We start from the raw sequence: 12,880 nt of genomic DNA, 5'->3' as shown, positions 1-12,880 counted from the left end.
GGCATTGTATTCCTACAAAGGCATAATTATTGAGTACTAGAGTTTTGTTAACCCTCTTATCTTGCATTCATTGCTTCTGAAAACAAAGGCCAAAATGGCATTTGCTTTTGAAGCTTTTGGCACATTTCATCCCTCAAAACAAATGCATTTTTAATCACAGATTCAAATCGATGGCAAGTTCAGTTGGGAGGCTGATTGAGAGAGGTGTTTTATCTTTAGACAAGGCATAACTATAAAACTGTAAGGAGCTGCCGTCCCGATGGAAATTGCAGCTGCTGATTCTTTTTCTGTGTAGAAATTGACCTTTATTGATGCTAAATGAAAGAAGACATTATACCAAAGAAGTGTTATGCCACAGAAAAGATTCACCCACTTTTCTGACCCCTTTGGAAGTGTTCACGTGAAACAATCTCATGAGAATAGGCTTGCATGATGAAGTTTATGCTTCTGGTTACTTTTAGCACTGTGCATTTCCCACAGATCTTTTCAGAGGTGGGGCAAACCCCTAACAAGAGGGGGTTTCAGTAATTGCTCTAACTTAAATTGTGGTTTTGAAAACTGACAGCTTATGCTCGAGGGACAATCTATTCACCAGTCCTCCCCCTAGGTTTTACCTTATAATTCCTATATGCCTTCATGCAAATCAGCTGTTGATGTGGTCTATGCATTTTGCTACTTCCACTAACTGCCTTCCTTGCACTACATTGGGCTGCTGCTGCATCTTTGCAAGACTTTTTTGAAATCATCATGAGAGAATTTGGTATCTGGGCTCCCCCGCTGTTGTTTTTGTTTCAAAGAGGTGATGTATTGGTGTGATTAAAGGCAAAAAGCAGCTCTTTAGTAATTGTGCACAAACGCTTGCAGGCTTCAAATTAGAGCATGCTTAAAAAAAAACAACTATTATAATTTCAGCTAAAATTGCATCTTCATCTGTAGTGCACTGAAGTAATTATATTTTCTTTTTTTCATTTTGTATGGGAAGGTATGTACAGTGGGACGAGTGGAGGCCTGTGGCAAGTTTATAGAAATCAAATGTGTAAATTATTATATTTGAACTTGAATTTAATGGGGATTTTTCTTTAAGTGCTTTGCGAGCAATAACAGTAGCTATTCCATTTAAATTATCTCACATGCTCTATGCGTAAACACAACTCCCATTTACTTGGATAGTCAGAGAGCACCCTGTAAGCAATGCCTTTAAATCAAGTGAGAAATTGCATTTATTTTTCATATTTTGGTTCCCACTTTTGGCAATGGAACCCCTTAATTAGAGATGGGAATCCTCACCAGTTATCCCAGGACTCTTGGAATTACCTTTTATAGACACACCAGAGCCAACCTGAATAACCTGAGGACAAGGCATCACAAACCAGGCACAACAAAAGGATCTGCCCTTAAGACTGGCCTAGAAGCTGCTGTTGGTGCAGAATGGACTGGCTAGGTTGCTAAGTGAAGTTACTTGCCATGATCCTGAGACACCACTTTTAAAAAAACTGTGCTGGCTGCCAGTTTGCTGTCCACAGTCAGGTGTAAGGTGTTGGTACTGACCTATAAAGATTAAACCAGTTTATCTGAGGAAATGCCTTCTCCAGTAGTGGATACTAGGGTGGAGTGGAATGTAGATGCCCACCTGACTTACCAGCAGCTGCAAGAGGAAAAGTGGCAAGGAGCTCTGCTGTGCAAATGCACCGGTGGAGCCAATAAGGTGCTAGCTCGCCCCACCAAGAGTTGCCATCCCAGCCCACCATCGACTACTGGCCCTCTTCCATATTGACCTGCTCTTTCACTAAGATCTTCTAATGAGGCCCTTGGAGGGTTGCCATGCGTCTGGGATTTCCCAGACAACCACAGAATACTGCAGTCGGAAACAGTATCTGGGCAGAAATCGGGGAAAATGTCCAGATGTATGGCAACCCACGTTGGCAGTCTTGTTTTTGCTGATTTTCCTTAAAAATAGCTCCAAAACAACCTGCTGAGGACCATCCTGATGAGATCCAGCTCACAGCAAGCAGGGGCAGGGCCTTTCTGTTTTGGTGGAGTCCAGTGTATTGAACAACCTCCCCTCTGAAAGAAAGCAGGCACCAATGGTGCTTTGCTATCAGAACCTGCTAAAAAAATTATTTATTCTTCCAGGCCTTCACTGGTCATTACTACCAGCTTACAGAGATTTGCATTGGTTTATAGCTGATGCTGTATTGCTTGTTTTATTCTATTTTGTGTGTGTGTGTGTGTTGTTGTTTTTTAAAAAAGTAAGTGAACTACTTTGACATTTTTTAAAAAGAAAGATGGTAAGGAAATCTTTAAAATAAATAAATAATGTCAGCATCGCACATTACCTAAAGCCAATTACATGTGCATCTTGATATATATCAGCCATTTATGAATATTTACGTAATGTTTACCAGAGTAACATTATGTAAATATTCACAAATGATTGAAATGTGCCATGGGGGTGGGGAGAGGTGAATTAAGCAATGCTGGTATTGCTACGGAGGTGAATCTTTATTGCAATAAAACAGGAAGAAACTAGAATGTACCTAGGGGTTGTTGCAGATAAAAAAGATGGAGAAAATGTAAGTCTCTAATAAGTCGTATGAGAGCAGATACAGAAAAATGCCTCTGAATACCAGTTGTTGGAAATCACAAGAGATCCTTAACGATGATGCACTGTGAGCTTAAGATCTCATCATTAGCTGTTGCTTCCCTGCAGCAAAAGGACTGGATTTCTAGATGCACAACTCTCTAAGCAGCCTCTTTGTATCATTCTGCTACCTCTCATCTGCTACCTGGTTCTACATTTTCTTTTTCCTTTGGCAGTTGCATTTTCAGGCCTTGGCTTCACCACCTTCTACTTGGCTGGGAAGTTGCATTGCTTTACCGAGAAAGGCCGTGGGAAAAGCTGGCGGCTCTGTGCAGCGATTCTACCTCTGTATTGCGCCATGATGATCGCTCTGTCACGCATGTGCGATTACAAGCATCATTGGCAAGGTGAGCCATGGGAATCTCCCCCTTATGTCAGTTGTCCATGCTCTTTGTCTGCTATAGTGATTCTTATCCATGTACAGTAAGGGGAAAGACAAATCACTGCTCTGATTCAGTATCCACACATAGGCTTTTTAAAAATAAATAAATACAATAAATCTTTTAAATGAAATACAGGGCAGAGGTAATTAGTTAAGGCTTTTTGACCCAGTTCAGTTTTGTAATTGTAGGCTTGTAAGTGACATCTGTTCCAATTTCAGAGTTGCTCTTCCATGAATAATCCAGCAGAGGCTCTGGCTTGTGGAACATTTTTGCCAATTTCCTCTTCCCCATCCCACTTCTCTTGTGACTCTGGGGGGGGGGGTCTCCCAACCCTCTGGAACAGATTTTCCAAGGAAAGAAGGAATGTAGGTTAGAGGGGAGATTGGTATTGATGGCCTCTTCCACCAGTGGGTATCCCATAAGCAGCAATTTACTCACAAGATTCCTGACTACAAATTGGAAGCTAGATCTCTGGCTACAGGTCAGCAGTTAGTTTAGCCAGTGTAAAACAGAACAGAGTTGGCGAGGCTCCAACCTGTCCCCCATTCCACCTTACAAATTTTCTGACCCCAGGGTATTCCTTTGGAAATATATTTTTTATTTACATAATAAAGTAGAAAGAAATGATGGTCCACTCTAACTGTTAGTTTACTGAGCCTACATGTGTCCATTTTTGTGTCCACTATAGATAGGTACTGATTTGAGGTACAGGTATGCACGTATTTGATTTACATCATCAAGTGTTATATCCAGGCATCAGATGCTTAACTGTATTTTCAGGCATCAGATGCTTAACTGTAGTTTAGATCTGTAGTTAACTATATAGATAAATACTGTATTTGTAACATCATACTATAGATGATATAACATTAACATAGTGAATCCAAAATATAGAGAATGTTTACATTCATATGAACATTAGAATCCCAGATGAATCTTATGCCCAGAATCTTAGAAATAAACAGATGGCTGTTAATAGACTCCTAAATGTGATTTGTCAGCATACACTGGTGTTTTTTCAAGAAGTGAGGGAATGTATAACTATTTTCAGGCACACACAAAAACCATTTGCTATAGTCAGCATTTGTGTCTGAATGTCTACGTTCTCCACATTTTGGGTGTTGCCTATTAATGCAATTTTTTGATAACCTATCTTACACTTTGAAGGTCTGGGAGTAGATTATCTTCTGTTTTTGACAAGGAATTGAATAATTTTATCATCTGGTGTTTTGATCCAGCTCTGAGTCATTGAAAATGAATCCTTTAATAGCTTTAAGGTTGCATTTTAAGATAATATAGAAAAAGCAGAAGAAACCCAGTTTGTTTAAAGGTAGTCAGATAACAGTCCTGCAACTCCCTAATAAATGCACCAAAGGTTTAGAAAAAGATCCATTGAATACAGTGAAGACCCATTGAATACAGTGGGTCTTGCATCTGGATGAGCACGTAGAGGGTGTGTTGGAAGGCTCTTGGGGATAGTTCAGTGAAAACTATTTCAGAATTCTACACACACAGGAAGTCTTCTCTTAACCTCATATCATGAACTGAGAGTGTGTTGTCAAATTCATAGATATTATGTTGTAGAATATGCTTTCCCCTGATCTGCTATGCAGGGCATGTGATGTGTTCAGAATGTGTATGTGTGTGCACCTGTGGGTATGCATATGTATATGTGTAAAAGGCAAAACTATTCCGAAGGCTGCTGTAGAGGTAAGTCTAGAAGTATGTGCTTAAGAAATCTGCTGTGCCAAAAGCCAGAATTATTCATGGAATGAAATGTGTGCTGTGAGGCAGATAATTACAGGAGCGTTTTCTGTATGGTGGAAATACACTGTACCCAAGGGGATTACTGCTATGTCCATTACGGCTGTCTATGCTTGTCTTTGAAGTTTAAGGAGGTAGAACTGGGAAAACTCTGCTGGCTTTTTGATGGGAACCAAGGACTGTATTAACAACATGTTTTTCTGCAGGTGGCCTTAGCACTTACCTAAAAGGACCACGTCCAGAATGGGGAGACTTAAATGACTCAGTAAAATGCAGCTACAGGCTTTGTTGCTCAGTCATTGTCTCTTATGATGAGAGGAGACAGGCAATTGTGCTGAATTACTTGTGATAACAGCCTTTATTGCCCAGTGGGGAACAAACAGGGACGATCAGCATAACATATGGGACACAGGTACTGTATGTGAAAGGCAAATAGGACAGCATACACCTAAAAAGTCATATATAAGTTTGACTAAATTAATATGACGACCCCCTTTCCACTCTAATGGGAAAGCATAGCATAACGGTGGAACGATGGCAGATGAACTTGCTCCATTATGAATTCCAAGCAGGTCGGTAATTACTTTTAACAAGGTTTTCCACCCTCCTTTTCTTTTCTTTTCTTTTCTTTTCTTTTCTTTTCTTTTTTTAAAGACTGCAATTTATTTTCCCAACAAGGTACACAGGAATAATTATAATGGATAAAAGGCTACTGAGTGTCAAGCATTAAATCTGGGCTAACAGCCTATTCCTTGTGACATCCTTTGTGTTTATTTCCGTACTGTAGAGATAAAAAAATAAAGTAAAATAATTCTGAGGCAGTTCCAAAAAGTTCAAAGTCACAGGCCCTTCCATTTGAGGTGGGGAATTGGGGAAATGGCTTTCTAGTTTGCCAGCTGCTAATGGAAGCACCACAAAGAGGAAAGAGAAGAGTGGGGTTGCATTCAGGTTCTGCTTTCAGGCTTTTGTTTTTAAAGTCTTACATAGAACTTAATTGACAAAAATCTCCAAGTGGGTTATATAAAAAATATAAAATATTCATTAACTACTCATAAAATTATATGTTAAAAAAAGCAAATTGACATAAAATCCATGTAAATATTTGCCCACCCCGGGAGAAGATTCTGACTCAAGAGGAATACTCAAAGGTTTCCCTTGAAGTAAGTGGAAACACACCTGTGCAAGATGAGGTATTTTCAAGCAAGATGGGGAAAGCACGCTCATCAGGGTGTTCAAATTAAACTCCTGGCTTTCCATGGCTATCTGGTTGGCCACTGTGAGGGAATTGCTCACAGCAGTTCTTCTTATGTTCTTAGGTTTCTGATTATCCTACACATTAGTGTTAAGTTTATTGCATGAAATAATTGCTCTATATATGTGTCCCCCAAAATGTCTCTTATTTTACTAGTTGCGCAAGTGAATGTGTGTGTGTGCAAGTGTAATTGTTCAAGTATCCTGGGGCTCACTGTTTCACATTTCTATATGGTTGTCGTTGACAACCTTAGATGCATACAGCTCTCTTGAATACAAGATGATCTCCAATATTTGCTTGTGTTAAATTTGTTTTATCTTCTTTGGGACACCATTTATTTTCATGGGAAGGAAGAAGATTCTCTTGATAGAGGATGGGAGAGAAGTACTGCATGCTAATTATAATGAGTGCAGAACACAAATGGAGAAAAATAAATAGATCTTGGTTATTTAGTGACAGGGCACTATAAATTCTGTGTAGGAACTTTTAAAAGGCTGAGAGTAAAGACTATAAACATGAAGCCATGTATTTAAATAGATTTCTTTTGCAATTCCTTGTGGAAAGCAGTCATGCAATTAAAAAACAAGAACAAGCATATTGCACTAATATCTTGGTTAAATGTCCTGGTTTTATTGTGTCAAATATAATAAAAGTAGCAATAAGTAGCTGAAGCCCCTCATTTGAGTGCACACATAGGTGCAGAGGAGTTTAATAAAGGTGGAAGAAATGGGTGATAATGCCCAGAGAGAGGGTGTTAGTCATCAATATCAATTAAAACAAATATGTATTGTTCAACATGGCATGTTTTGTTTTGCACTAATTGCTTGATAGAACAAAGTATTAGTTTCCTCTAGTGGTTTCAAATAATGAACAAGGTTGAAGTTGGATGCCACCTTGTAAATCTATTCAAAGTACAGTTGCTTGGAAATTGCTTGGGTTGGTCTTAAAAAGCACAAATTTCATTTATTTAACACCAATGTAATAGCAACAGCATAACCCAGTACAGTCGCACCTTGATTTTCGAACAGCTTAGTTCCCGAACGTTTTGGCTCCCAAACGCTCCAAACCCGAAAGTGACTGTTCCGGTTTGTAAACTATTTTTGGAAACCAAATGTCTGACAGGGCTTCTGTGGCTTCTGATTGGCTGCAGGAGCTTCCTACAGCTAATCAGAAACTGCGCTTTGGTTTCCAAATGTTTTGGAAGTAGAACGGACTTCCGGGACGGCTTCCATTTGGCTTCCAAGGTACGACTGTACTTATGTGATAACTGGTTTTGCTGCATGGAATGACTGTCATAGACCAGCTTTAATATGAAGTGTTTTCAAGTCATTATACTATCCACATGGCAATTGTAGTTGTTACTATTAAAGTGAATATGTGGAATTGTTAGCACCAGGACTAGTCATTAAAGATCATATGTTTAACTACGGTGGTGATTCTCACTTAACCTTTGCAAGCGATTTTCAGGGCGATAGCATTTCCAGATAATAGGCTTCCTAACAACATGATATAAACCCCAAATTAGTTTTCTGCTACTGCTAATAATCACATTGAAATTGTATATGAACCCTCTATGGGTTTCTCTTCAACCTGTCTGTTGCCATCTGCCATGATTTGGAGTGTGAACTTCAGCAGTGAGGAGTCTGCTGCACTTGTGTAAGCTCCTTACATGTTTTAGAACAGGGAAAGCTATTGTAGTGCTCTCCACATGCTATGAACTACAACTCCCATAAGCCACAGCAAGCCTGGCAATGACTCAGGCATGTTGGGAGTTGAAGTCCACAACACTGGGTTGGCTACCCCAGCTTTAGAACCCTTATATAGTTAAATACATGTATTTGCAAAATAAAGCAAATTAGGGCTCTAATGCATGCAGGAAGCATACATGAGTGTAACAGGCTCTTGTAACAGTGTAATTCATACTGTTACACTGAATGTAACTGTACAGAAGGTTGCCTTTTTTATGTAGAGGACAGCGCTGGAGGGCATTGGGGGCAGGGAGGCAGTTACCTCAGCTTCCTCCTCTTTGCAATATCAATCTTGTAGGGAAATAAACACCTGAAGACAGATTCTCTGTGTACTGTTTCTTCTGCTGACTATCAAAAGTTGACCAATGAAACTAAAGTGTAAGAATTCCGCAGCTAAAGTATTCCAGGTCCCTTTTAATACAGAACATGTTGGTTAACCAAAACCAAGCACGTGTGATTCCTACCTTTCTTAATTTTGGTGTGTGTGTTGCTTGTTTCAGTTGACTTACTGAATATAACAAGATGATCAAAATAAAAACCCTAGGTAATAATTAACATTAAAGCCCGAAAAGTCTCATCCAAATGGGGGGGAAGGAAGCTGACACTTGTGTTTTACTAGAACCCCAAACTTCAACAGGAGCAAGGCATTAATCAAACAATTAATTTTAATGTGCAGACATGTTGCCTCTGAGCAGAGCATAGGATTTTGTTTTGAACCAGGTGAGCTTCTACATTTTTAAAAATCAGTCTCTGGTCATTCCAAGCTGACTTCATTTCAGCAGTCCAGTTTAAGAAGACAAGCTATTGTGTCGTGAAGATTGTTCAGTACCTGCTGGTGTGGTAGCCCAGAGCCACCAAGCCACCCTCCCCAGTGGCGTAGCGTGGGTTGTCAGCACCCGGGGCAAGGCAAGTAATTTGTGCCCCCTAACCCGTGGATTTGCGCCCCCTAACCCTAACCCCCAGATGTTGCGCCCGGTGCGGCCGGCACCCCCTGCACCCCCCACGCTACGCCACTGACCCTCCCCACACTATCTGAGCTATCCCCCTATCTGAAGGGGGTGGGAAGGCCGTAATGAGTTCGTGCTGTATCTAATTTGGGGGCTCCCTCCCTTTCTGCCTTTCCTGTAGTTCTAACAGTAATACATGACTTTTAAGCAAATATTGTTTTCCTTTCCCTCCCACATCTAGATGCCTTTGTCGGAGGGGTCATCGGCCTCATGTTTGCTTACATTTGCTACAGACAACACTACCCTCCGTTGGGTAACCTGTCTTGTCACAAGCCTTACGTCAGTCTGCTTGCTCAGACTGTGCTGAAGAAAGAAGAGGCGCCCACAGTGGATAATGCAACCAGCCTGCCTCTGGAAGGAATAACAGAAGGTCCGGTATGACTAATACACATGCAGGATGAACTTCTAGCCCTTTCATACATTCCGCCAATCCAAACTGGTCTCTCTGCATAACAAATGTCTCTTAAACAGCTGTGATTCTGCCATACCCCTCCCTTACTTTTCCATATCCTTTTCTTTCCCCTCACACACCTCTGTCCTGTGTTTCCCACACCCTCTGTTCCATGCAAAAGCAATGATTGTTTAAGGGGACAAATACAGAACTAAGATCCGTGAGACGCCGCTCATGATTACTAATCTCTATTTACATGGCACTTCCAGCGTGCAGAGTGCTAGCTTATTCATACTTACCAACAGCCGTCTGAGGCAGGTCATTATTATTCCCATTTTATAGATGGGTGGCAGAGGCTGGAAGAGAATGTGTTGCTCAAGGCCACCCAGTGAACCTGTGGCTGAGCTAGAACACGGATCAGGACCAACTCTTACTCGGATGGACCATATCGACTGCAAAGGGATTAAATATCTTCTGCTAAGAAGTTAAAGGCATTCTGAACCGTGATTGACACCACACCTTCTTTTCCGAAGGCATTCAACATGTATCAAAAAGGTTTATTTCTTTTATGTCTCATAACTCTGTATGCGGTTACAAGAGCATTCTGGGTGTCTCCCAGTTGTCTAACACGTAGCAGTGCAAATATCTTTGTGCTGCCCATCAAGTCTGGCAGCGTTCTTCTGTGCTGACTATAATGAAATGATGGTTTTAAATATACAAAAGAGCAAGAGCTGGAGGAGGCCAAGATTGCAGGCATCAGTCATTCCTTAGCAAGATGTCCACAGCACAGTTATGCAAAGACCTTGGAACTCTCAGCTGGCAATAACGTATATTGATAGGATCACTTGGACACTCTTAATATTAACACATTAGTGGAACATTTTTTCCCCTTTCCCTTGAGAGCATAATTTACATTCAAGCTGAATAACTCATTGCCAAACAGCAAGTTGTAATCCTTTTTTTAAAGAAACAAAACAAAAAAACCTAACATCGAAAATATCCTGAATTGTGAAGGTGAAAAAACCACATTTTTGTGAATATGTGAGCTAGAGTCACATTAGTCTAATGGGTTTTTCTTCTTTTGTTTATTTTCTGGGGATTTTAATAGTTTGCCATTCATGGCAATCTGTTTTTGGGAAGATTGACTCTCCCTGCCCCCACCAACGCTATATTAACTTGTGTTATCTTCTGCATCTGCAATTCTGAATCTAGCACTTTCCCAAGCACCTTGTTTGCATAGCTGTCAACGTTTCCCTTTTTTAAAGGGAAATTCCCTTATTCTGAATAGGATTCCTTGCAAGAAAACGGAAAAGTTGACAGCTATGCTTGTTTGGGAGCCTGCTGTTATATTACTACAAGTGCATGCATGGGAAGGTGTGTGTGTGGCAGCACTCAGTGGCATATATGTGAACAATCGTAGACCTCATTTCAGAAGTCTGTGGCAAAAAGCGGGGACTCCCAGCCGAGCATGCTGCTTTGGTGAACTCCATAGGGACCCTTCACTCGTGTGCAGCCTTTCGCTTATGCAAGGTTGTTGGCAGTGTTCAAAGTATGAACTAGCCCACTGTATTTTGATAAGTACCTCAGGCTGTACCTCAGATTCGTGAACCTGCTGTGATATTTCACAGGTGTGCACAAGACTGCATCTACTGACAAAATGGTTTATATCCTGTTCATTATTCCAACAGTCCCTCTTCAGATTTCAGATATCTCAGCAAAAACTCACAAAGTCATTGGCCACTATTTGGTGTGGTGAATAACAAGGGTGACTCAAGTGAGATTTTTCTTTCTTCGGTCCCTCATTGCACACTGCGCACCCAGTGTTGGAAGCAATGCTCACAGCCTCAGGACATGAATACAACCACGTGGTCCAGGTTGCTGCCTTGTGCATCTTTTCCCCAGTCTAGTTAGGGATGCATTGGTGAAGGTCTCTGCCACCCTTATAGGAGCGGAGCAATTATGTAGCATACCCACATTCATTAATCTTTCCCTCCTTTATTTCTTCTTCTTCCATTAATTCTTTGTGCAAGTGTCATACTGCAGTGAAATCATGTCCCTTTTGATGGCAGAAAGAAAAACATGCCGCTGAAATCTTTATAAAAGCCTATTAGGGAAGAAGATGTTTTATGTAATAATCTGACAATGGGATTTTTGGGTTTGATCAGCTAGCTGGACTAACGGAGGCTGCTTTGATCAATGCTACCCATTATGGTGCTTTCAACTGGAAGGGATTGCTACCATAGCTATACTTACACCTAATGTGTGCCTGATGGACTATGCATTGGCCTAGTCTGTAATTTAACAAGTTCACATCTCCCTACAAAAACTGAGCATTTTCTTTGCCAATTTTTTTCCTTTTTTGCGGGGGGGGGGGGTCGGGGTTACCTGAAGGAAGTGATTGTTGGTTGACAACTATGTTTTTTTGGGTCAGAGGTGAGAACAGATGAACCCCCCTTTTTAAAATAGATCCATTGCACACAGTAAAATAAAAATAAGCCCGAAATGAGGATTGTGTATACTGAAAATATACAATAAATTTGAATCACATTCTTTTAAAAGCCCTGTAGAATTTAATAGGAAGAGACATTTGTGTTCCTGTGTGTGTGTTTTATGTAAATATATTGGGATGTAAAATATACTGTGGAGATATGGATCTTACACCTCTGTATGTATGAGAGAAAAGGAAATTATGAATGGGTGGAAAGTCAGAATAGTATCAGGATTCACTGAATATGCAATGACTTAACTTTTGCCTACCTTATAGGGTTTGGGAAGTTTTGCAGTATTTCCCCCAATGATCAGATACTTACATATACTCTGAATCACTTGTCTTTACTGTCTTACTAGTGAAATTTTCACAATGGTCCTAGATCTATATTTTTGAGAGAAAAAAATTCTTACAGAATGAATTCTGTTATAGAGGTGCTCTAATTTTTTTATTCAGACATCTGTCTATGCATGAAACAAACTGTTCAAAACCTTAGTATGTTATATGTGCCAACTGTGGTTGGAGGAGGGACAGTGGGAATGTCCTGAAGAACACCCAAAACCTTTGTCATGGGAACCGGACTTTAAGCAGGAGGTGTTGCTGAACTTGCCCTGGGTTTAAAAAGCTTTCCTGGAGGTTTAGCTGCTCCTGTGCCTTCAGGTGTCCTGGTGAGACTAGTAGATCAGGCACAAGGTTTCTCTCCAATGGTCTGTTTCCCCTGCTTTGTTTCCTTTGAGGCTGGCCCCAATCTGCTATTGTACTACTCATACATGCCCTCCACCAATGTCACTATATTTGGGATAAAAACTGAAAGTTGCTGCAATGGCACATCTCGAGTTTCTAAACCAGGTGGAGCTTTGGAGGCTACCAAGTCAAGTTGACTGTATGGGAAACTTCAGGCCCAGGAGGCAAATGCAGCAATCTAGGCCTCTCTGTCTGAGACCCCCTCTAGGCCATACATCCCCAAAGCCACATGCCTGACCAGGCATGTTCCTTGAGTGTTTTGACTTGGCTGAAATATGTCATTGAACTCTGATGCGTCTTGATGTGAAGAAGCTAGCATACTGTATGAAGGTAAAATTCATGCTTGTTGCTCATACCACTTTTGCCACTGATATGTGGCCCCCAGAAAGTTGCCCAGGTTGGTGAATGTGGCCCTCAAGCTCTGGCTTAATCCATATGGTTTTTTTTAAAAAAAACTTCTCA

The 12,880-nt window shown here is 40.7% G+C and overlaps 1 protein-coding gene across 1 annotated transcript in view; it reads left to right on the top strand.

Moving 5' to 3' along the window:
• PLPP4 (phospholipid phosphatase 4) overlaps positions 1-12,716 on the top strand; it is a 101,221-nt gene extending 88,505 nt beyond the window's left edge. Inside the window, exons 6-7 of the mRNA XM_053389033.1 lie at positions 2,818-2,988; positions 8,977-12,716. Coding sequence (XP_053245008.1) covers positions 2,818-2,988; positions 8,977-9,176 — 371 coding nt within the window. The 3' untranslated portion in view covers positions 9,177-12,716. The remainder of the gene's footprint in view (positions 1-2,817; positions 2,989-8,976) is intronic.
• The last annotated feature ends 164 nt before the right edge of the window (positions 12,717-12,880 follow it).

The sequence above is a fragment of the Podarcis raffonei genome, chromosome 5 (assembly GCF_027172205.1).
Source record: "Podarcis raffonei isolate rPodRaf1 chromosome 5, rPodRaf1.pri, whole genome shotgun sequence".
Taxonomy (NCBI): Eukaryota; Metazoa; Chordata; class Lepidosauria; order Squamata; family Lacertidae; genus Podarcis; species Podarcis raffonei.
The sequence above is the reverse complement of the archived record's forward strand: the minus strand, read 5'-3'. Positions and strand labels throughout refer to the sequence as shown.